At 48.2% G+C, this 25,292-nt stretch overlaps 1 protein-coding gene across 1 annotated transcript in view; it reads left to right on the forward strand.

Annotated features, from left to right (window-relative positions):
• The first annotated feature begins 573 nt into the window (after window positions 1-573).
• Window positions 574-25,292, forward strand: part of LAPTM4B (lysosomal protein transmembrane 4 beta) — an 81,492-nt gene continuing 56,773 nt past the window's right edge. Inside the window, 2 exon segments of the mRNA XM_019032164.4 lie at window positions 574-706; window positions 709-1,100. Of these exon segments, the coding sequence (XP_018887709.3) occupies window positions 589-706; window positions 709-1,100 (510 nt within the window). The 5' untranslated portion in view covers window positions 574-588.

Consider the following 25,292-nt stretch of genomic DNA (forward strand, 5'->3'; position numbering starts at 1 on the left):
AAAAAAAAAAAAAACTACCGGAAGCACAGCGAGAATGTCCTTGACACACATCCTATTTTCTGGGAAAAGATTACTACCACAGTAATTGAGCTGTGAAGCGGAGACAAATTGCTCTCGGTGGTGGTTCAAAGTACTGCAATTGACTGGAATAGCACCGCGCAGTTTTCCTTCCTCTCGTGCAAGATAAGAGTGATAGGAGCTGTATCGATTACCTGCAAGATAGAAGTAGAAGCGGGCCGGGTGCGGTGGCTCACGCCTGTAATCCCAGCACTTTGGGAGGCTGAGGCGGGTGGATCATTCGACGTCAGGAGTTCCAGACCAGCCTGACCAACATGGTGAAACCCCGTCTCTACTAAAAATACAAAAAATTAGCCGGGTGTGGTGGCAGGCGCCTGTAATCCCAGCTACTCCGGAAGTTGGGCAGGAGAATCGCTTGAACCCGAGAGGCGGAGGTTGCAGTGAGCCGAGATCGCGCCATTGCACTCCAGCCTGGGCGACAAGAGCGAGACTCTGTCTCAAAAAAAAAAAAAAAGAAGTAGAAGGGAAGAAAATCGCAAGGAACTAGACTAAAAGAATCTCGACCCTTGAATGGAGTTACACGAACGGCCAGATGAAAGAAGGAAGGCCCGGACCTCCACTCAGGGCCGACTAGGGGACTGGCGGAGGGTGCACGCTGATGGATTTACTCACCTGGGGCTCGGAGCTCCAGCAGCTGGCTGGAGCCCGCGATGACGTCACGGACTCGGGTCACATGGCCGAGTCCGCCCCGCCCCTTCCCCGTCCCCGCCGCTGCAGCCGTCGCCTTCGGAGCGAAGGGTACCGACCCGGGAGAAGCTCGGAGCTCTCGGGGTATCGAGGAGGCAGGTCCGCGGGCGCACGGGCGAGCGGGCCGGGAGCCGGAGCGGCGGAGGAGCCGGTAGCAGCTGCGCGGCGGGCTCCAGGCGAGGCGGTCAACGCTCCTGAAAATTTGCGCGCGCGCTCGCGCCACTGCGCCCGGAGCGATGAAGATGGTCGCGCCCTGGACGCGGTTCTACTCCAACAGCTGCTGCTTGTGCTGCCATGTCCGCACCGGCACCATCCTGCTCGGCGTCTGGTATCTGGTGAGCACGGCGCGCCCGGCCCGGGACCCCGCGTTGCTTCCGCGCCCCTAGCTGGGCTTCTGGCCCGGCCTCGCGGTGGGGTGAGGCTTGCGCTCATCCGCCTAAAGTTGTATTATTAGAAACTTAATTCTCCGGGTGCCGCGTCCGCACTTCCCCCGGCTGGGCCAGCGCCGACAGGGGGAGGCCAGGAGTTTGGGGCGATGGGGGAGGCCAGGGGCGCGGGGCGGAGGGCCGCACTCGACCCTTGGCGCCCAGGTGGTGTGGGTCGCCGATCTCCAGCCTCCGCGCAGCCCCGCGGCCTCGCGTAGGGCGCACCGGGGCAGACAAACTGAGCTTATCTGCCGAGCACGTGTTTCCTTTCTTCTTAAAGCCCGGGGGCTTTGTGTTTCGACGGCTGCGGACGGAGCGGTCGCGGAGGTGACGGCGCATATTTTGCAGCTCTGTGGTCAGGGTTGCGGATTTGTCAATGCTCGTTCTCCCTGGCCGCGTCTCCGCTAGGGTGGCCTGCGCTTTCACGCCGTCGCACGTTCGGATCCCGAGTTGAAGTGGTTGGGAGTTCTTGGCATCCTCTTGTGAATGGGTCCCCCCCCCCACCCATGTTTTAAAGCCCTTACTCCAGGAAGGGATGTGAGTGTGATTTACTGCTTTTCCATCTGCCCGGGGAAGCCATTTTCCACCCACGTTTTTCCTGCCCGTGGACTGTTGGTCTTCGGACCTTTTCTTGACAGACTCAGCGGGCAAATCTGGCATTTTTTTTCCTGGTTGGAACTTTTGAAGTCTTTTTTTGTATGAGGAGCAGTGATTTTCAGAGCTAGTGAGGAAACCTGATGGAGTCTTGCCCGCACCTGCCCTGCGTTGGTTGGTGGCACCCCTAGACTGCACCAGCACTGAGTCGGATTCCGCTGCATTTTGGGTTTTGTGACATCATGATGGAGAGTTAGACCAGAGTTGCTTTGCAGTGAATACCACTGCATCGCGAGAAAATGCTCTGAAAATGGTAGACAAATAGCATATATAACTTTTTTCAGTGAGAGTTTTTTTTTTTTTTTTTTTTGAGACATCCTCACTCTGTGGCCCGGGCTGGAGTGCAACGGCATGATCTCTGCTCACTGCAGCCTTCGCCTCCCAGGTTCAAGCGATTCTCCTTCCTCAGCTTCCCGAGTAGCTGGGATTGCAGGCGCCCGCCACTACGCCCAGCTAATTTTTTGTATTTTTAGTAGAGACAGGGTTTCACCATGCCCAGGCTGGTCTCGAACTCCTGACCTCGTGATTCGCCCTCCTTGGCCTCCCAAAGTGCTGAGATTACAGGCGTGAGTGAGCCACCGCGCCCAGCCGAGAAAAATTCTTATCTCTTTAATGAGTTGGGGGGTGTGTGTGTGGTTTGTTTATTGGGCCCATTTTTGGGTAGAATATGGACTTTTTGTCTGTGAACCCCTTCCTCGTACCATTTTAAGCAAAACATTTCACCCCAGGCATATGGTATTCACTGTGCTATTTATAGTTTCAAGTTTCCGTTAGTCAGTGCCTATCATGGCCACACAATATAAATTTTTGGCTTGAAAATATTTCAAACAGATATTTAGCGTGTGTGGGTTCTTACTGTGCAGTGTAAATACAGATGGAACATCAGCATATTAGCTAAACTTCGACTTTGGTAAAAGCCAAGAAATTCTTTACTGAAATTGAAAATTATAGCAAAAGGATAGTAGGTGGCTCAAAATAGTTGGTGCTTTTATTGATGATCAAGACAGCCTGTTTTATACAAGTGTCTGCCTTCCTTGAAAATGTTCACATCTGCCGACTTGCAAGTACATCAGAGAACGTAATTTGTAAAATCTAGGGCATTGCATTAGGCAAATGTACTACGTGATCCACAGGAAAGATAAATCCTACTTGAGCCCTGTTGTTGGCTGTAATCCAACCAGACAGTGTAGGTGTGATAAAAGGAGAGTACTCAGCATGCTTTGTCTACTGTTTGAGCACACTCTCTGTGGAAAGTAGTTATTGGTGTGTTTGTCTTAGCGTTTGGAAATAAATGGCCTTTTGAAAGGTAATTAGAAAGCTTTCTAGCAGATGTGAATAAAAATGTTGCTTTAGGTAAACCCTATTTCTGGGAAACCTGGCTTAAGTACTGGTAATCTTTATAAATAGTCTTTTGCATTTCACAAGGCAATGTAAGCCTTTTTCTTTTCTTTTCTTTTTTAAAGTAGTGAGTTTCACTCAGACCTTTGAATATAATTTTGTGATACCCTACCTTGTTTTAACCAGAATTGACTCTCCCTTAGCTAAGAGCCAGACAAGACTCCATCTTGGCTCCTTCACTTGCAGCCCCTTACCCACCCGCTTCCTCAAGGACTTAACTTGTGCAAGCTGACTCCCAGCACATCCAAGAATGCAATTAACTGATAAGATACTGTGGCAAGCTATATCCGCGGTTCCCAGGAATTCGCCCGGTTAATAGTACCCAGAGCCCCCACGTTTGTGTCCGGTTGATAACACCCAAAGCCCCGCGTCTATCACCTTGTGATAGATTTAAAGCCCCTGCACCTGGAACTGTTTACTTTTCTGTAACCATTTGTCCTTTTAACTTTTTGCCTACTTTGTTTTAACTAGACTCTCCCCCTCCCCTTTCTAAACAAAAATATAAAAGAAAATCTAGCCCCTTCTTCAGGGCCAAGAGAATTTTGAGCCGTCTCTGGGTCGCCGGCTAATAAAGGACTCCTGAATTCGTCTCAGAATGTGGTTTCTCTATAAGTTGCTCGGTTACAACAATTTGGTTGTCCAAAACTTTGATTTTCTTGAACTTTTTTAAGAGAGTTTGTGTGGCTAGGGAGCAGGACCACTGTAAAACGAGGCACCTTCCCTGGTTTGTCCTAACCCTTTCTCTCAGCCAGCCATCTGGATGGAATGGAGTCAATTATCAGAAAGTGGAGAGTTAAAAATTAGCCAGGTGTGGTGGCTCACACCTGTAGTCCCAGCTTGAGTCCCAGGAGTTCGAAGCTGCAGTGACCTGTGATTGCACCCCTACACTCCAGCCTGGGCAACCAGAGTGAGCACTGTCTCTTAACAGAGGCCAAGTGCGGTGGCTCACGCTTGTAATCCCAGCATTTTGGGAGGCTGAGGCGGGCAGATCATCGGAGGTCAGGAGTTCGAGACCAGCCTGACCAACCATGGCCAGTGTGGTAAAACCCCATCTCTACTAAAAGTACAAATTAGACAGGTGCGGTGGTGTAGGCCTATAATCCCAGCTACTTGGGAGACTGAGGCAGGAGAATTGCTTGAACCTGGGAGGCATAGGTTGCAGTGAGCCAAGATTGTGCCACTGCACTCTAGCCTGGGTGACAGTGAGACTCTGTCTCAAAAAAAGAAAAAAAGAGAGGCCTGGTGCAGAGGCTCACGCCTGTAAGCACTTTGGGCGGCCGAGGTAGGCGGATCACTTGAGGTCAGGAGTTCTAGACCAGCCTGGGCAACATGGCAAGATCCCGTCTCTAATAAAAATACAAAAATTATTCGGTCGTGGTGGCATGCGCCTGTAATCCCAGCTACTTGGGAAGCTGAGAGAAGAATCATTTGAACCCAGGAGGCGGAGGTTGCAGTGAGCTGAGATCGTGCCATTGCACTCCAGCTTGGGCAACAAAAGCGAAACTCTGTCTCAAAATAAATAAATAAATAAATAAATAAATAAAACAAAAAGCAAGAGTCCACAATAAGGGCTCATTTAAGTAATTTCCTGTTTTGCAAGATAGGTAAAGTGGATCTTTTTTATATGTTTTCTTATTGTTGATTCCTACCAATACCGTTTACTAAGGCTCCAAGTGTCATGTACTTTACTAGATACTTTGCATAAGGTTAATTTTTACATATTCCTGGTGAGGTAGATTTTCTTTTTTTTTTTTTTTTTTTTTATTGATCATTCTTGGGTGTTTCTCGCAGAGGGGGATTTGGTAGGGTTACAGGACAATAGTGGAGGGAAGGTCAGCAGATAAGCAAGTGAACAAAGTTCTCTGGTTTCCCTAGGCAGAGGACCCTGCGGCCTTCCGCAGTGTTTGTGTCCCTGGGTACTTGAGATTAGGGAGTGGTGATGGCTCTTAACGAGCATGCTGCCTTCAAGCATCTGTTTAACAAAGCACATCTTGCACCGCCCTTAATCCATTCAACCCTGAGTGGATACAGCACATGTTTCAGAGAGCACAGGGTTGGGGGTAGGGTCACAGATCAACAGGATCCCAAGGCAGAAGAATTTCTTCTTAGTACAGAACAAAATGAAAAGTCTCCCATGTCTACCTCTTTCTACACAGACACGGCAACCATCCGATTTCTCAATCTTTTCCCCACCTTTCCCCCCTTTCCATTCCACAAAACCGCCATTGTCATCATGACCCGTTCTCAATGAGCTGTTGGGTACACCTCCAAGCCGGGGTGGTGGCCGGGCAGAGGGGCTCCCCACCTCCCAGTAGGGGCGGCCGGGCAGAGATGCCCCTCACCTCCCGGACGGGGCGGCTGGCCGGGCAGGGGGCTGACCCCCCCCACCTCCCTCCTGGTCGGGGCGGCTGGCCGGGCAGAGGGGCTCCTCACTTCCCAGTAGGGGCGGCCGGGCAGAGGCGCCCCTCACCTCCCGGATGGGGCGGCTGGCCAGGTGGGGGGCCGAACCCCCACCTCCCTCCCGGACAGGGCGGCAGGCTGGGCAGTGGGCTGACCCCCCCACCTCCCTCCCGGACGGGGCGGCTGGCCAGGCGGGGGGCTGACCCCCCACCTCCCTCCCGGACGGGGCGGCTGGCCAGGCGGGGGGCTGACCCCCCACCTCCCTCCCGGACAGGGTGGCAGGCTGGGCGGTGGGCTGACCCCCCCACCTCCCTCCCGGACAGGGCGGCTGGCCGGGCTGAGGGGCTCCTCACTTCCCAGTAGGGGCGGCCGGGCAGAGGCGCCCCTCACCTCCCGGACGGGGCGGCTTGCTTGGCGGGGGGCTGACCCCCCCACCTCCCTCCGGGACGGGGTGGCTGGCCGGGCGGGGGGGCTCCTCACTTCCCAGTAGGGGCGGCAGGGCAGAGGTGCCCCTCACCTCCCGGACGGGGTGGCTGGCCGGGCGGGGGGCTGACCCCCCCACCTCCCTCCCGGACAGAGCGGCTGGCCGGGCAGAGGGGCTCCTCACTTCCCAGTAGGGGCGGCCGGGCAGAGGCGCCCCTCACCTCTCGGACCGGGTGGACGGCCAGGCGGGGGGCCGAACCCCCACCTCCCTCCCGGACAGGGCGGCAGGCTGGGCGGTGGGCTAACCCCCCCACCTCCCTCCTGGACGGGGCGGCTGGCCGGGCGGGGGGCTGACCCCCCCCACCTCCCTCCCGGACGGGGCGGCTGGCCGGGCGGGGGACTGACCCCCCCCACCTCCCTCCTGGACGGGTTGGCTGGCCGGGCGGGGGGCTGACCCCCCCACCTCCCTCCCGGACGGAGCGGCTGGCCGGGCAGAGGGGCTCCTCACTTCCCAGTAGGGGTGGCCGGGCAGAGGCGCCCCTCACCTCCCGGACAGGGTGGCTGGCCGGGCGGGGGGCTGATCCCTCCACCTCCCTCCCGGACGAGGTGGCTGCCGGGCGGAGACGCTCCTCACTTCCCAGACGGGGTGGCTGCTGGGCGGAGGGGCTCCTCACTTCTCAGACGGGGCGGTTGCCAGGCAGAGGGTCTCCTCACTTCTCAGACGGGGCGGCCGGGCAGAGACGCTCCTCACATCCCGGACTGGGCGGCAGGGCAGAGGTGCTCCCCACATCTCAGACGATGGGCGGCCGGGCAGAGAGGCTCCTCACTTCCCAGATGTGATGGCGGCTGGGAAGAGGCGCTCCTTGTTTCCTAGATGGGATGGCGGCCGGGCAGAGACGCTCCTCACTTTCCAGACTGGGCAGCCAGGCAGAGGGGCTCCTCACATCCCGGACGATCGGCGGCCAGGCGGAGACGCTCCTCACTTCCCAGACGGGGCGGCAGCCGGGCAGAGGCTGCAATCTCGGCACTTTGGGAGGCCAAGGCAGGCGGCTGGGAGGTGGTTGTAGCGGGCCGAGATCACGCCACTGCACTCCAGCCTGGGCACCATTGAGCACTGAGTTAACCAGACTCTGTCTGCAATCCCGGCACCTCGGGAGGCCGAGGCTGGCAGATCACTCGCGGTTAGGAGCTGGAGACCAGCCCAGCCAACACAGCGAAACCCCGTCTCCACCAAAAATATACGAAAACCAGTCAGGCGGGGCGGTGCGCGCCTGCAATCGCAGGCACTCGGCAGGCTGAGGCAGGAGAATCAGGCAGGGAGGTTGCAGTGAGCTGAGATGGCAGCAGTACCGTCCAGCTTCGGCTCGGCATCAGAGGGAGACCGTGGAAAGAGGGGAGAGGGAGAGGGAGAGGGAGAGGGAGAGGGAGAGCGAAAGAAAGTTAAGAGGGAGGTAGATTTTCTTATTCCCATTTTACAGATGAGAAAACTGAGGCTTAGAGAACTTTGGTGATTTACTTGAGAGCTTAAAATCCCATGGTTGGTTTATGATCTGAGTGATGTTTTAATCTGTTCTGTTTCCACTGTTTTACTTTTAAAAGTTGTGCATGTGTTTTGGTTTTGTCTTGGAATAATAAAAGTTTTCCTTCAGTCCTGAAATAAAGTATATTGACTTCAGGTATTTATTATTATTATTACTATTTTTAAAATTCTGGGTCAAGCTAACTTTGGGAGACTTCAGGTATTTAGAGATCATTTTTTGTCTCTTTTTTTTTCTTTTATTGAGTTGTGATTTATGTACTACAGTTTTTTTTTCTTGAGACCAAGTCTCGCTCTGACGCCCAGGCTGGAGTGCAGTGGTGTGATCTTGGCTCACCACAACCTCCGTCTCCTGGGTTCAAGCGATTCTCCTGCCTCAGTCTCCTGAGTAGCTGGGATTACAGGTGAGCTCCGGGCTAATTTTTGTATTTTTAGTAGAGATGGGGTTTCCCCATGTTGTTCAGGCTGGTCTTGAACTCCTGAACTTGTGATCCATCCGCCTTGGCCTCCCAAAGTGCTGAGATTGCAGGCGTGAGCCACTGCGCCCGGCCTTTTTTTTTTTTTTTTTTTTTTGAGGAGTTTTGCTCTTATTGCTCAGGCCGAAGTGCAGTGGTGCAATCTCAGCTCACTGCAACCTCCGCCTCCTGGGTTCAAGTGATTCCTGCCTCAGCCTCCCAAGTAGCTGGTATTACAGGCACCCACCACTGCGCTTGGCTAATTTTTGTTTTCCTAGTAGAGACAGGGTTTCATTATGTTGGCCAGGCTGGTCTTGAACTCCTGACCTCAGGTGATCCGCCCGACTCGGCCTTCCACAGTGCTGGGATTACAGGCATGAGCCACCGTGCCCGGCAAAATTCACAGTTAAATGTAGTTTATTGAGTTGACAAATGCCTCTGTAATGTAACCCACATTCCTTGAGAACATTTCCAAACTTCCAGCAAGTTCCCTTGTGCTGTTTCCCAGTTATTCCCTGCCATATCCCCAATCACTGTAGGTAAGTTTTGCTTATTCATCTAAAATGGAATTATGCTGTGTGTACCCTTCTGCATCTAGCTTCTTTCACTTAGCATAACTTCTTTTAGATTCATTCATGTTCTTGGAGTGTTGCTTTTTATTGCTGAGTATTGTTTTTATTGTATTGATATACCACAATTTGTTTATCCATTTGCCGGATATTGGACATTTGGGTTATTTCCAATTTGGGGCTATTATAAATAAAGCTGCACTGAACATTCTTGCACAAGACTTTGGGGACTTTTTTTTTTTTTTTTTGAGACAGAGTTTTGCTCTTGTTGCCCAGGCTGGAGTGCAATGGTGCGATCTCGGCTCACCGCAACCTCCGACTCCCAGGTTCAAGCAATTCTCCTGCCTCAGCCTCCCTAGTAGCTGGGATTACAGGCATGCGCCACCACACCTGTTTAATTTTGTATTTTTAGTAGATAACAGGATTTCTCCATGTTGGTCAGGCTGGTCTCGAACTCCTCCCGACCTCTGGTGATCTGCTCCCCTCAGCCTCCCAAAGTGCTGGGATTACAGGCCTGAGCCACCATGCCCAGCTTTTTTTTTTTTTTTTTTTGTGACAAGGTCTCACTCTATTGCCCAGGCTGGAGTGGCTCAATGCAGCCTTGTCTTCCCTGGCTCAAGCAGCCTTGCCATTTCAGCCTCCCAAGTAGCTGGGACTACAGGCTCACACCACCACTCCACACCACTCCAGGCTTTTTTTTTTTTGAGACAGAGCCTCACTCTGTTGTCCAGGCTGGAGTGCAGTGGCGCAGTCTCAGCTCACTGCAACGTCTGCCTCCCAGGTTCAAGCGATTCTCCTGCCTCAGTCTCCTGAGTAGCTGGGACTACAGGCATGCGCCACCATCCCTGGCTAATTTTTTATTTTTAGTAGAGACGGGGTTTCACCATGTTGGTCAGGCTTGTCTCGAACTCCTGACCTCCTGATCCACCTGCTTCGGCCTCCCAAAATGCTGGGATTACGGGCGTGAGCCACCGTCCCCAGCCTTTTTTTTTTTTTCTGAGACGGAGTCTCGCTCTTGTTGCCCAGGCTGGAGTGCAGTGGTGCAGTCTCGGCTCACTGCAGCCTCCGCCTCCTGGGTTCAAGTGATTCTCCTGCTTCAGCCTCCAGAGTAGCTGGGATTGCAGGCATGCACCACCATACCTGGCTAATTTTGTATTTTATTTATTTATTTATTTTTTAGTAGAGACTGGGTTTCTCCATGTTAGTCAAGCTGGTCTCAAACTCCCGACCTCAGGTGATCCGCCCACCTTGGCCTCCCAAAGTGTTGGGATTACAAGTGTGAGCCACCGCGCCCGGCCTTTTTTTTTTTTTTTTTTTTAAATATCCTTGTTCAGTTATTTTTTAGGAACTTAGACACAGCAAATACATACCAAATGCCTCTGTGCCAGACACTGTTCACAGGGTAGTTAGCCATATATCAGATTATAAAGGGTGAAAGAGGTCAGAGTAGCTGCTTCATTGGCTTTATGACCTGGTCTTTCTTTTTAATTTTCTTTCTTTCTTTTTCTTTTGTTTTTAAATTATACTTTAAGTTCTGGGATACAAGTGCAGACCTGGTCTTTCAAAGAATCCACTTGTTCACATAGAAACTCACAGTTTCCTTGTTTACTCAAGTAAAGGAAACCAGAATATCTCACCCAAAATATACCTCTTTGGTATATTTCAAGATAGTGTTAGAGAAACTGCAAACAAGAATAGCTCTGAAAAGCTGCTGTTTGTGGAGATTTGCATCTTTAGGGAAAATCTGCATTAGTGAAATAAACAGCCAGGCTTTCTCTGAGCACACCTCCCCACCCCATCCCCCATGTTCAGACCTTGGAAAGATTAACAGAGAGATTGAGAGTCTGACACCTTTGAAGGTCTAATAGAGAAGTTTACCACATACCTACCACAGGCTACCAAGTATCTTTTCTCAAGCCTTCTACCTGTGGGGTGTCATTTGCATAACAAGACCACCTTCCCTAGCCAGGCCTTTCCGTCCCTCCCTCCCATAACCTGTTTTGCCGTGATCTAAACCCCTATTCTTTCTGTAACTTCAGAATGGCATTAAAACTTAAACCATCTGGCCCTTCCTTTGAGTTTTCTTATTTCTATGACTCCCATGTATGCGTGTGCATGTAATACATTTGTATGCCTTTTCTTGCTGTTGATCTATTATCAGTTTGTTTATTAGGCTCAAATGATCAAACCTTCAGAAGTTGTAGAAGGGAGAGAATTTTCTTCACCCCTTCACAAGCCTGATAGATTTTCTTTGTATTCTGAGAAGTTCAACAACTATTGATTTGTCTGAGTACAGGATAGTAAGACCAACATCCTGTATTTGTAGAGTGATTGATAGCTTTCAGTGGGCATTCACATTTGTTCTGATTTAGACCTCAAAGCAACCCTGGGTCACGCATGATAGGTGGTGATATGTTCTTTTAAGATTAATAGCTTCTTTCCAACTGTCAGATTCTGTGACTTGGCCCATAATTCCAGGATAGAATAACGGACCGATTTGTGGCAATTGTGTCATCTTTACTGCCTGGTGTTTTCCCCACTATGTTAGATTGTAAAAGACTAAATAGTAGGCTAAAGAGTTTGGATTTTATTCTGTAGGCAGTGGGGAACCACTGAAGAATTATGAACAGGAGCGATATGATGAAAGCAGTTTTTTTTGGTTGTTGTTGTTTTTTTTTTAATTTATTTTTTATTGATCATTCTTGGGTGTTTCTTGCAGAGGGGGATTTGGCAGGGTCACAGGACAATAGTGGAGGGAAGGTCAGCAGATAAACAAGTGAACAAAGTTCTCTGGTTTTCCTAGGCAGAGGACCTTGCGGCCCTCCGCAGTGTTTGTGTCCCTGGGTACTTGAGATTAGGGAGTGGTGATGACTCTTAACGAGCATGCTGCCTTCAAGCATCTGGTTAACAAAGCACATCTTGCACCGCCCTTAATCCATTCAACCCTGAGTGGATACAGCACATGTTTCAGAGAGCACAGGGTTGGGGGTAAGGTCACAGATCAACAGGATCCCAAGGCAGAAGAATTTTTCTTAGTACAGAACAAAATGAAGTCTCCCATGTCTACCTCTTTCTACACAGACACGGCAACCATCCGATTTCCCAATCTTTTCCCCACCTTTCTCCCCTTTCTATTCCACAAAACCGCCATTGTCATCATGGCCCGTTCTCAATGAGCTGTTGGGTACACCTCCCAGACGGGGTGGTGGCCGGGCAGAGGGGCTCCTCACTTCCCAGTAGGGGCGGCCGGGCAGAGGCGCCCCTCACCTCCCGGACGGGGTGGCTGGCCGGGCGGGGGGCTGACCCCCCCACCTCCCTCCCGGACGGGGCGGCTGGCCGGGCAGAGGGGCTCCTCACTTCCCAGTAGGGGCAGCCGGGCAGAGGCGCCCCTCACCTCCCGGTCGGGGCGGCTGGCCGGGCGGGGTGCTGACCCCCCCACCTCCCTCCCGGACGGGGCGGCTGGCCGGGCGGGGGGCTGACCCCCCCCACCTCCCTCCCGGACGGGGCGGCTGGCCGGGCGGGGGGCTCCTCACTTCCCAGTAGGGGCGGCCAGGCAGAGGCGCCCCTCACCTCCCGGACTTTTTTTTTTTTTTTTTTTTGAGACAGAGTCTCGCTCTGTCACCCAGGCTGGAGTGCAGTGGCGGGATCTCCGCTCACTGCAAGCTCTGCCTCCCGGGTTCAAGCCATTCTCCTGCCTCAGCCTCCCGAGTAGCTGGGACTACAGGCGCCCACCACCACACCCAGCTGATTTTTTTATTTTTAGTAGAGACGGGGTTTCAACGTGGTAGCCAGGATGATCTCGATCTCTTGACTTCGTGATCTGCCCACCTCAGCCTCCCAAAGTGTTGGGATTACAGGCATGAGCCACCACGCCTGGCCAATGAAAGCAGTTTTTAAGTTAGATTAAAATGGCAGACTGTTTCAGATGGCTGCAAAACCAGGCAGTATGTTATATATAGCTCTCTAGATACAAACTATAGCGGGTATCAGCTCTTAGTGGTATGAATAAGATGGATAGGAATTTTTACCAGTTAATGAGTGATACAAGTCTCTCTTGCTACCTAGGTTTTCTCCATCTGATTTAAGGAATTGAATAGATTTAGATAGGGAAGGACATTGGATTTTTAAAGTACAGGTTTCCCCTCATCTAATAAAGGATCAAGGGCAGTTCTATAGAACATTGGTTGGTGGAGATTTCAGTGGTATTCAATATCTTTTTAAGCTTTTATCACACTTTTTTTTTTTTTTTTTTGAGACAGTTTCATTCTGTCACCCATGATGGAGTGCAGTGGCGCCATCTCGGTTCCCTGCAACCTCCACCTCCCGGGTTCAAGCCCTTGTCTTGCCTCAGCCTCCCGAGTACATGGGATTACAGGCGCAGGCCACCATGTCTGGCTTAATTTAGTGGAGATGGGGTTTCACCATGTTGACCAGGCTGGTCTAGAACTCTTGACCTCAGGTGATCCGCCCGCCTCCCAAAGTGCTGGGATTGCAGGCCTGAGCCTCTTATCACACTTTTATGGTAAATGTTCATTAGAATGTTTTACAGACAAGGTGGCCAATAAATAAAGATTGCTATCAAAACTGTTTATTAATGCCAATCACTCTCGGATTCACTTTAAATATATGTAATGTCGACCTAAAAGGAAGAAGCTGAGGCAAAATTAATGTAAGTAGAGAGTTTATTTGGGCCAGGCTTGAGGATTGCAACCCCAGAATATAGACTGACGTTGCCCTGACTATACACACAGATTAGCAGCAGTTATAAGTGCATTTTTAAAGACTGAAAGGGGGAACAGGGAGTGTACTGATACAAAGTTGTTTGTCAGGAATTGTCCTTGATTTACAGAAACAACATTGGTTCGTGATTGGCTATCCATTGTTGAGCTATGCATTATTAGGTTAATTTGCAGCTGCTTGTGGCAATAGCAATCAGTTTCAACATTGAAGACATAGCTCAAAAGGGAGGGGGAGTAGAAAGTGATTGCTGTATCGTTTTAATGTCTCTCTGGGCCTGATAATAAAGACTTGCATTCCTCAGATAAAAGTTCTTTTCTCAGTAACTTAGCATAAAGTATTAAGTTAACATGAGTTTTGTCGTACAATGTGTATTATGTTTGAATGAGTAATATATTTGTTTTGTCAATTTAACTTTGAATCTTGGCCCTGAAGGAAGAGGCCACAGTTGTCCCATTCTGCCCCACCACCTTTTGGGCTGATTTGTCATTGGTCAAAGGAATGCTAGTGGAAATAATGTGTGAGCCCTAGCAACTCTCCTTTTCCTCCTCCCAGTTCTTGAGACTCTTAGTAGAGCTTTTGGAGACTGAATGAGAGTTGTTGAGTTATTGGTTAACTCATTGTGCTTGACAGAAAGTAAAAAGCAAACAAAGACCACACTTCTTCAGTTGCTCCTAACGTTTTAAGAGTTTAGAGTTGCCTCTTTGCAGTTGCAGCTTCCAAGGGAAATTGTTTCTCAGGAAAATATGTGGGAGGTTAAAAAAAAATGCTTGAGGAAATGTAATTTCAAATTATTAGTAAACATAACATTGAACTTAAAAAAAAAAAAACAAGGCCGGGTGTGGTGGCTCACGCCTGTAATCCCAGCACTTTGGGAGGCCGAGGCGGGCAAATCATGAGGTTCCGAGTTCGAGACCAGCCTGACCAACATAGTGAAACTCCATCTCTACTAAAAATACAAAAAAATAGGCATGATGGCACGTGCCTGTAGTCCCAACTACTTCAGAGGCTGAGGCAGGAGAATCACGTGAACCTGGGAGGCGGAGGTTGTGGTGAGCTGAGATCGTGCCGCTACACTCCAGCCTGGGCAACAGAGCGAGACTCCCGTCTCAAGAAAAAAAAAAACCATTAACCTTGAGCTACTAAAATTACACAGCCAGTTGGTTCCATGGTGCAGAGATGGTGAAGTAGTAACCCTTAGCATATAGTAGGTACTTAGATTTGTGTTGACTAACAGTAGTGGGCCTGGGGGTTGCAAAACTGAAGGTGAGCCAGTTATGCTATAGATAAAGTTGCTATAACAAAAAAACGCAAAACTGCAGGAAGGTAGAAGTTTATTTCTTTCCTGTTAACAATTCAGGGAGTGTTGGCCAACATTGTTCCTTGAGGCCATCCAGAGACCAAGGCTGGGGGGTGGGGGTGTAGCTCCACCATCCCAAATATTGTGCATGGATTCCTTCTCTGGGTTCTAAGGAGGCTGCCTCCTTTATGTTTGTCTTCATGGTGGAGACATTACCAGCACCATGTTTGTGTCGTGGCCTGCTGTAAGGGAGAAAGGGGTATCTGGAGGACAAGCAGCTTTATTTTTTTAAGGATGTGAAATGGAAAATGCACACATCACTTTCACTTACATCCCAGTAACCAAAAACAAGACATGTGACTTAGCTGTGAGGGAGGCTAGGAGATGTTTCTTTCTTTTTTTTTTTTTTGAGACCGAGTCTGGCTCTGTTGCCCAGGCTGGAGTGCAGTGGTGCAATCTCGGCTCACTGCAAGCTCCGCCTCCCAGGTTCACGCCATTCTCCTGCCTCAGCCTCCCGAGTAGCTGGGACTACAGGCACCCGCCACCAGGCCCAGCTAATTTTTGTATTTTTAGTAGAGACGGGGTTTCACCATGTTAGCCAGGATGGTCTCAATCTCCTGACCTCATGATCCATCCGCCTCGGCCTCCCAAAGTGCTGGGATTACAGGCATGAAACATTGCGCTTGGCCTATTTCTTTTAACAGATACACCTAACTTATTAAAGTCTGGGGTTAATAATATCTTTGTCTTTCTTTTAAAGAATACAAGTCCTTTAACTCCAGTCGTTTCTCTCTTGTATTTTAGTGTCCTTTTCTAAGTTCCCAAACACATCGATTTACAATTAATGTTTGTTTAGAATTACCCGCATGTTTGCATCCCTCTTTCTCCATTACTCCTTTTTTCTTTTTGTAACCACTATAATTCTTACTTAAAAATGATTTATTTATTTATTTATTTTTTAAGACAGAGTCTCACTTTGTTGCCCAGGCTGGAGAGCGCACTGGCATGATCTTGGCTCACTGCAACCTCTTCCTCCCAGGTTCAAGTGATTCTCCTGCACCAACCTCCCAAGTAGCTGAGATTATAGGCACCTGCCAACATGCCCAGCTAATTTTTGTATTTCTTTTTTAAAATAAAAGGTCTCATATATTTATGACCGAACCCAGCCAACCAACACATTCATAACGATTCAGAGAAAAAATATATTCCCAATAAAACGTCCAACTGTCCAGATGGTGGCGCCATTTTCAGCTTGCTGTGGGAAGATGGTCATGACCTTGACACAGTGTAAATATGTGTCATCTTGTGTGCAATTCCTTATAGATCCAGCTAGCTTCTTCTCCAGTGTCTCCTTTTGGAGTTGTACCTGATTTTATTACCAGTTGTTAATCTGAATCCACTGGGGAATGGGACATTTTTGCTTTTGTTTCTTGGCCAGGAAACAATCCTGAAAGTCTTGTGAGAAGACATGGCAAGAAGCGGAGTCAGGCACACACCACGATGGTGGAGAAAGGAAGAGAGAACTAATTTTCTATTTTTAGTAGAGATGAGGTTTCACTATGTTGACCAGGCTGGTCTCCAACTCCTGACCTCAAGTGATCACCTGCCTTGGCCTCCCAGAAGTGCTGAGGTTAACAGGCATGAGCCACCATGCCTGGTCAAAAACGAATATTTTAACACCCAAAGTACACAGCCCATCATTTTCTTTTGCACCTCAGATCTGCTGTCTAGGATCATTATTCCTTTGTATGGAATATATATTCTAAAATTTCCTTTGTTAAGGGTCTGTTGGCTGCAACTTCTGACAGCCATGTTTTTTTTTTTGAGATGAAGTCTGGCTCTGTTGCCCAGGTTGGAGTGCAACCCAGGTGGAGCTTGGCTCACTGCAACCTCCACCTCCTGGGTTCAAGTGAATCTTCTGCCTCAGCTTCCTGAGTAGCTGAGACTACGGGTGTCTGTCACCACGTCCGGCTAATTTTTTGTATTTTTAGTACAGACGGGGTTTCACCATGTTGACCAGGTTGGTCTCGAACTCCTGACCTCGTGATCCGCCCGCCTTAGCCTCCCAAAGTGCTGGGATTACAGGCGTGAGCTACAGCGCCCGGCCCTGACAGCCATTTTTTTGGAAAACATCTTCATTTGGTGCTCACTCTTTATTTATTTATTTATTTATTTATTTTGAGACGGAGTTTTGCTCTTGTTGCCCAGGCTGGAGTGCAGTGGTGTGATCTCGACTTACTGCAACCTCCGCCTCCCAGGTTCAAGCGATTGTCCTGCCTCAGCCTCCCAAGTAGCTGGGATTACAGGCAAGTGCCACCACGCCCGGCTAATTTTTTGTATTTTTAGTAGAGATGGGGTTTCACCATGTTGGCCAGGCTGGTCTTGAATCCCTACTTTAGGTGATCCGCCCACCTTGGCCTCCCGAAGTGCTGGGATTACAAGTGTGAGCCACCACGCCTGGCCTGTTTTTTTGAGGTAGAGTCTCTCTTGCCCAGGCTGGAGCGCAGTGGTGTGACCATGACTCACTGCAGCCTTGACATCCTAGGCTCAAATGATCCTCCCTCCTCAGCCTCTGAAGTAGGTGGAACCTGACATACCCTACCATACCTGGCTAATTTTTTTTTTTTTTTTTGAGAGACGGAGATTCGGTCTTATTGTCCAGGCTGGAGTGCAATGGTGTGATCTCGGCTCATCGCAACCCCTGCCTCCCGGGTTCAAGCAATTCTTCTGCCTCAGCCTCCCAAGTAGCTGGGATTACACTCATGCACCATCACACCTGGCTAATTTTTTTTGTATTTTTAGTAGAGATGGGATTTCTCCATGTTGGTCAGGCTGGTCTCGAACTCCTGACCTCAGGTGATCTGCCTGCCTTGGCCTCCCAAAGTGCTGGGATTACAGGCATGAGCCACCTTGCCCGGCCCTCTTTCCACCTTTTTGTACCCATTAACCTTCTGCCTCGTCACTCCCCACTACCCTTCCCAGCCTCTGGTAACCATCCTTCTACTCTCTAGCTCCATGAGTTCAATGGTTTAAAGTTTTAGCTCCCACAAATATGTGAAAACATGCAAAGTTTGGTTTCCTGTGCCTGGCGTATTTCACTTTACATAATGACCTCCAGTTCCATCCATGTTGTTGCAAATGACAAGATCTCATTATGGCTGAATAGTACTCCATTCTGTATATGTACCACATTTTCTTTATCCATTCGCCTGTTGACAGACATTTAGGTTGCTTACAAATCTTGGCTATTGTGAATAGTGCTGCAATAAAATGGGAGTGCAGCTATTTTTTTTTGATAAGCTTATTTCCTTTCTTTTGAGTATATACCTAGGTGTGGGATTGCTGCATTGTATGATAGCTCTGTTTTTAGTTTTTTGAGGAACCTCCAAACTGTTCTCCATAGTGGTTGTACAAATTTTTTTTTTTTTTTTTTTTTTTTTTTTTTTTTTTTTAGACAGAGTCTCACTCTGTCGCCAGGCTGGAGTACAGTGGCGTGATCCTGGCTCACTGCAACCTCCACCTCCTGGGTTCAAGCGATTCTCCTGCCTCAGCTTCCTGAGTAGCTGGGACTACAGGCACATACCACCACGCCTGGCTAATTTTTGTATTTTTAGTAGAGATGGAGTTTCACTATGTTGGCCAGGCTGGTCTCGAACTCCCGACCTTGTGATCTGCCCGCCTCACTCTCCTAAAGTGCTGGGATCCAGGCATGAGCCACCGCGCCTGGCCTTAATTTTTGTATTTTTAGTGGAAATGGGGTTTCACCACGTTGGCCAGGGTAGTCTCAAACTCCTGATCTCAAGTTATCTGCCCGCCTCAGCTTCTCAAAGTGTTGGACTGTGGGCGTGAGCCACTGCGCCCAGCTGGTTTTGTGTTTTGAGACAAAGTCTGGCTCTATTGCCCAGGCTGGAGTGCAGTGGCACAGTCTTGGCTCACTGCAACTTCCGCCTCCTGGGTTCAAGCAGTTCTCGTGTCTCAACTTCCCGAGTAGCTGGGATTACAGGTGTGTGCCACTGAGCCTGTCCTAGCTTTCTGTTTTTTTGAGACAGGGGTCTCACTTTATTTCCCAGGTTGGAGTGCAGTGGTGCAATCACGCCTCATTGCAACCTCGGACCTTTCAGCTCAAGTAGTTTTCCCACCTCAGCCTCCCAAGTAGCTGGGACCACAGGCACACACCACACCCAGCTATTTTTACAAATTATTGTTTGTAGAAACAGGGTCTTGCTTGTTTGCCCAGTCTGGTCTCGAGCTTCTGGGTTCAAGCGAGCCACTTGCCTCGGCCTCCCAAAGTGCTGGGATTACAGGCATGAGCCACCATGCCTGGCTGATACTTTTTTGTGCACAGAGTTTAGGTCTCCATTGTCCATCCTGAACTAGGCTCTGGGCTGGGCCTCTTTCTTCATATTCAAATATTTAAAATGTTCTTTAAGACATGAAAGGGAGCACAGTCATTTTCTGCCTCCACACCCTGTCCCTCCATGTCTCCCAGTAGGTCTTTGCCTCTTCTGGGGGCCATCCTTTGCCTTCTGTCCATTGTCTAGACATCCTTCTTGTTAATTATGTGCACCCTGTGTTCTTTGAGTACATAATGGTGTCTTAGCCTGAGAATGAACACCAGAACTGACTGAAGTTCACTCAGAGAAATTGGGATTGCTTCTGCTGGTGTGGCAAATCGTTTTGCACGCTAGCCCCTTGTCAGATTGGGAGTGCTGTCTGGAGCACTCCCTTGAAAGGAATTTTGAGCTTGCTGCCAGGGATTGGTTTAGCAGAGTTGGCCAGGGCCTGTGAATGGGGTGTGGTGGCTTCTTGGGAGGAACCTGGGTTACTGGTAAGAGCGTATATGGCATTTGTAATCAAAGCACCAACAACTGAATGTCAGTTGAAAACTTTATGCAACTGTATTTTATGAACATGGTATGTGCATATTTCCCTGAAGTCTGAGTTCTCATCTGTAGAATGGTGTAGTAATGATCAGACTTGATAGGGAGGCAGCACTGTTTTTATAATATAAAATGGTGCATATGGAGATGGTGGTTTCTTAGTTTAGTTCATCACCTATGAGGAAGACGTCCTGAAAGGATGGTACTGTTGACTAAACTGGTGAATCAGAAAGACCTGGTTGAATTTGGGGGGAAAAACTTCCATAATATATTAAAAAATTGTATCTGTTGAAATGAGGCTCTAATAAAAGATACAACATCCATTTTACTCCTTAAACTTTTTCCCTCAGAGTCTATAACCAAAGAGACCATCCTTTGACTTAGAAGTTCAGCAACTTACAACATGGCAGCCATTACAATCCAACTCCAAGGATTGCCAAGAGTGGCTCATTTTCCTGCTTGTGTGCCTTAGAGTTTTTCTTAACAGTTGGTTCTTTTTTATTTTTATTTTTTTTGATACAAGATCACAGTTTGTCACCCAGGCTGGAGTGCAGTGGCACCATCTCCGCTCACTACATCCTTGGCCTCCTGGGCTCCAGGTCCTTGCCACCCCAGCTCCCCAAGCAGCTGGGACTACAGGTGCGAGCCACCACGACCAGCTAATTATTTGTATTTTTTGTAGATATGGGTTTCACCATGTTGTTCAGGCTGGTCTCAAACTCCTGAGTTCAAATGATCCACCTCCCTTGGCCTCCCAAAGTGCTGGGATTACAGGTGTGAGCCGCCATGCCTAGCCTAACAGTCAATTTTTTTTTTTATTTTTTATTTTTTTCCTTTTTTGAGACTAAGTCTCACTCTGTAGCGCAGGCTGCATTGCAGTGGCACGATCTCGGCTCACTGCAACCTCTGCCTCCCAGGTCCAAGTGATTCTTCTGTCTCAGCCTCCCAAGTAGCTGGGATTACAGGCTCCTGGCACCACACGTGGCTGTTTTGTATTTTTAGTAGAGACAGGATTTCACCATGTTGGCCAGGCTGGTTTCGAACTCCTGACCTCAAGTGATCCGCCCTCCTCAGCCTTCCAAAGTGCTGGGATTACAGGCGTGAGCCATTGCGCCCAGCATAACAGTCAATTAGTCACTTAATCTGATACCCTAAAATTGTTTGTGCTATAACTTTTCTCTCTCAGGATGTTTAGGTCTGTTACTTTCTGGTGTTAATAGTGTCACCTCAGAAATCATACAAAAGATACGACAGATTTGAAAATAATAACTGGAAACTCTGGAATGAAAAATACTGTTGTTGATAAGGTAACAGAATTTGTGTTCACTCTGAATAGAACATCCAATTTATTATTTTCCCCACTAGATAATAGGCTGCCTTGAGGGCTTTGCCATAATATATATGTGATGCTTAGCATTGTGCCTGGCATATATTTGTGGCATAATAGATTAATTTTTGAATAACTGAATGAATGAGTTAATGAATGTTATAGCATTTATTCTACATTTTACTTGGCTGTTGATGTATGTTTCTTCCACTGGACTAATGTTGGGCACAGGGACCATGTCTTTTTTTTAAACTATTTTTCTGTTCAGAAAAAAAAAGGTTTAGCTCGCCCCCAGCACTCATTTAATTTTGTATAAACACCCTATGAGGCTGAAGCAAATCTGAGTGATTTTCATTGTAAAATAAAATAAAAATTGTTCTTGGAATTATTTCTAAACAGAATATCAGTATTGTCTATTTCAGAAAAATCGGATTGTTCAAATGAATCTTCGGCCAACAGCTGTTCAAGAGTGATGTCAACATCATCCATAGGAATGCTGTTTTGTAGGATTTGACACTTCAGCGATAGAGAATTAGTATATTTTGTACATGGAAATACCACCATTAAAACTGAATGCTGTAAACAGAATGTCTATCGTTTCCCAAATTGATATACTAGAGGAATGTGAAAATAATAATAAAAGCAAGATTTTTGTGGCAAACTTATCACAGAATAAACGCTGCAGCTGCTAGGGCTGCTGGCAAGTATTCTTGGGACTAATGGGACAAGGGTTAAGAGTTGGGGTTCTTGCTCTGTCGCCCAGGCTGGGGAGCAGTGGCACCATCATAGCTCACTGCAGCCTTGAACTCATGGGCTCAAGCATTAACTCTCAGCCCAGCCTCCCAAGTAGCTAGGACTGCAAGCATACACCACCAAACCTAGCTAATTGTTTTTTTTTTTTTTTTTTGACAGAATCTTGCTCTGTTGCCCAGACTGGAGTGCAATGGTGCAGTCTCGCCTCACTGCAGCCTCTGCCTTCTGGGTTCAAACAGTTCTCCTGCCTCAGCCTCCCAAGTAGCTGGGATTACCAGCGCCTGCCATCACGCCTGGCTAATTTTTGTATTTTTAGCAGAGATGAGGTTTCACCATGTTAGCCAGGCTGATCTTGAACTCCTGAGCTCAGGTGAACCGCCCGCCTTGGCCTCCCAAAGTGGTGGGATTACAGGTGTGAGCCACTGCACCTAGCCCAAACCTAGCTAATTTAAAATTTTTTAATAAATATAAAAATTAGCTCATCTTGAACTTTTGGCCTCTAGCAGTCCTCCCACCTCAGCCTCCGAAAGTGCTGGGATTGCAAGCGTGAACCACCATGACCAGCTTGGGACCATGTCTTAATCATTTTTGTACAACCCAGTTTCAATCAGAATGTTGGGCACATAGTAGGTGAACTAATTTAGTGAATTTCTTAGGCAAATAGGATTTTACAATAAATCTAATTTCCCCGCAGAATATATTTACCATATTTATTTGAATTGAAATAACAAGCATGGGAAGAAGTTTATTTTAATATCAGAACAGGACCGTAGTGAGAGTCTGATTCAAACTTCCCTTTGATTTGCCCATTGAAATTGAATCCAAATGAGAGGCATACCTGCCATTAATAGCTTTTATTTTATTTTAATTTTATTTATTTATTTTGAGATGGAGTCTCGCTCTGTCACCCAGGCTGGAGTGCAATGGCGTGATCTTGGCTCACTGCAACCTCCACCTCCCATGTTCAAGCGATTCTCCTGCCTCAGCCTCTTGAGTAGCTGGGATTACAGGCACCCGCCACCATGCCCGGCTAATTTTTGTATTTTTAAGAGACAAGGTTTGACCATGTTGTCCAGGTTGGTCTCAAACTCCTGACCTCAGGTGATCCACCTGCCTCAGCCTCCCAAAGTGCTGGGATTACAGGCGTGAGCTGCCATGCCCAGCCCCATTAATAACTTTTAGAAAAAATTTCCAAATACTGGAATATAGAAATTAGCCAAGTATCAGAAAACAGCAAATCAGATTATAATGTTTATTTATTATTATTTTTTGAGACAGAATCTCACTTTGTCACTCAGAGTGCAGTGTGGTAGCATGATCATAGCTCACTGGAGCCGCAACCTCCTGAGCTTAGGCAATCTACCTGCGTCAGCCTCCAGAGTAGCTGGGACCACAGGTGCCTACCACCACACCTGGCTAATTATTATTATTTGTAGAGACAGGGTCTCATTATGTTGCCCAGGCTAGTCTTGAACTCCTGGGCTCAGTGGATCCTTACTCTTCAGCCTGTCAAAAATTGCTGGGATTACAGGAGTAAGCCACCCACACCTGGCCTATTTTTTAAATTGTGAATCATTTTTACTGATTATTGTACGTTTACGTAAAAGGACGTAAAATATAAACAGCTCAGCTATCACTAAGCGAAGACCCCTGTATCTTATCACTCAAGACTGTTCTATTAATGGTTTGCCATAGAGTTTATATATCTTTGACTTTTAAGAAAGTCTAACACTGGCTGGGCGTGGTGGCTCACACCTGTAATCCCAGCATCTTGGGGGGCTGAGGTGGGTGGATCGCTTGAGGTCAGGAGTTTGAGACCAGCCTGGCCAACATGGTGAAACCCTGTCTCTACTAAAAATAGAAAAATTAGCTGAGTGTGGTGGCACTTGCCTGTAGTCCCAGCTACCCTGGAGGCTGAGGTGGGAGAATTGCTTGAACCCCAGAGGCCGAGATTGCCCCACTGCACTCCAGCCTCAGCAACAGAGTGAGACTCTGTCTTTAAAAAAAAAAAAAAAAAAAAAAAAGGTCTAACACTAATTGGTACTTTTGATCTCTTCCTAGACAATGCAAGGACCTTAGCTTAGTTCATTTCCAATCACACCTCTTCTTGATTTATTTGCTGTTTTCCCCACTCACCTTTGTTGCCCAGGCTGGAGTGCAGAGGCGCAGTCTTAGCTTACCGCAGCCTCAACCTCCCGGGCTCAAGCGATCCTCTTGCCTTGGCCCCCCAGTAGCTGGGACTACAGGCATGCGCCACCCTATCTGCCTAGTTTTTGTGTGTTTTGGTAGAGATGGGGAATCACCGTGTTGGCCAGGCTGGTCTCCGATTCCTGACCTCAAGTGATCTACCTGCCTCGAGCTCCCAAAGTGCTGGGATTACAAGCACCAGCCAGTTATTTCTTGATTATATGCTAAACAATGAGTGGATTATTCATGAGTCTAATTTTTATGGAGATGGAGTCTTACTGTGTTGTCCAGGCTGATCTCCTGGACTCAAGCAGTCATCCTGCCTGGGCTTCCTTAAGTGTTGGGATTACAGGTATGAGCCACTGTGCTTGTCCGGATCCTTGAATTAATATTATTTCACTCTGATGTTTCTCCCTTGTTATATCTATTTCCAGGTTTGACTTGAATGCCTGGACAGATTTGTTTATTATTGATCATTGTCTTAGCATGTTAGTTGTTATTTTATGCTTACATTATGCTTACATTAGACAATTTGGGGGAAAAAAGGAGTGTGATAAAGATATAAGTTACTGGCAAATCTAGGACCTAGTTTATAATCATTGTATGTTGTAGTGCTTTTTACCTATGATTTATACATGTGAGCACATTACAGATAGAAATGTCTGGGCACGTCCAGGCGCAGTGACTCATTCCTGTAATCCCAGCACTTTGGGAGGCTGTGGTGGGCAGATCACCTGAGGTCAGGAGTTCGAGACCAGTCTGGCCAACATGGTAAAACACCTTCTCTACTAAAAATACAAAAATTAGCTGGATGTGGTAGCAGGCACTTGTAATCCCAGCTACTCGGGAGGCTGAGGCAGGAGATTCGCTTGAACCCAGGAAGGCAGAGGTTGCAGTGAGCTGAGATTGTGCCATTGCACTCCAGCTTGCGTGACAGAGTGAGACTCTATCTCAATAAATAAATAAATAAAAGAAATGGCCGGGTACAATGGCTCATGCTTGTGATCCCAGCACTTTGGGAGGCTTCTGTGGGAGCATCGCTTGAGCCCAGGAGTTTGAGACCAGGTCGAGTAATATAGTGAGATCCTGTCTCAAATAAAAAACTAGATATAAATAATAAAATTGGAATTACAACTTTTTTTTTTTTTTTTGAGATGAAGTTTTGTTCTTATTGCGCAGGCTGGAGTGCAACGGTGCGACCTCGGCTCACTGAAACCTCTGCTTCCCAGGTTGAAGCGATTCTCCTGCCTCAGCCTTCCGAGTAGCTGGGATTACAGGCATGCGCCACTACGCACAGCTAATTTTCTATTTTGGTAGAGACGAGGTTTCTCCTTGTTGGTTAGGCTGGTCTCGAACTCCCGACCTCAGGTGCTCCGCCTGCCTCGTCCTCCCAAAGTGCTGGGATTACAGGAGTGAGCCACCGCGCCCGGCTGGAATTACAACTTTTTAATACTGTGCTTTTCATTTACTGTGATTCTGTGA

Source organism: Gorilla gorilla, chromosome 7, assembly GCF_029281585.2.
Source record: "Gorilla gorilla gorilla isolate KB3781 chromosome 7, NHGRI_mGorGor1-v2.1_pri, whole genome shotgun sequence".
In the NCBI taxonomy this organism is placed as follows: Eukaryota; Metazoa; Chordata; class Mammalia; order Primates; family Hominidae; genus Gorilla; species Gorilla gorilla.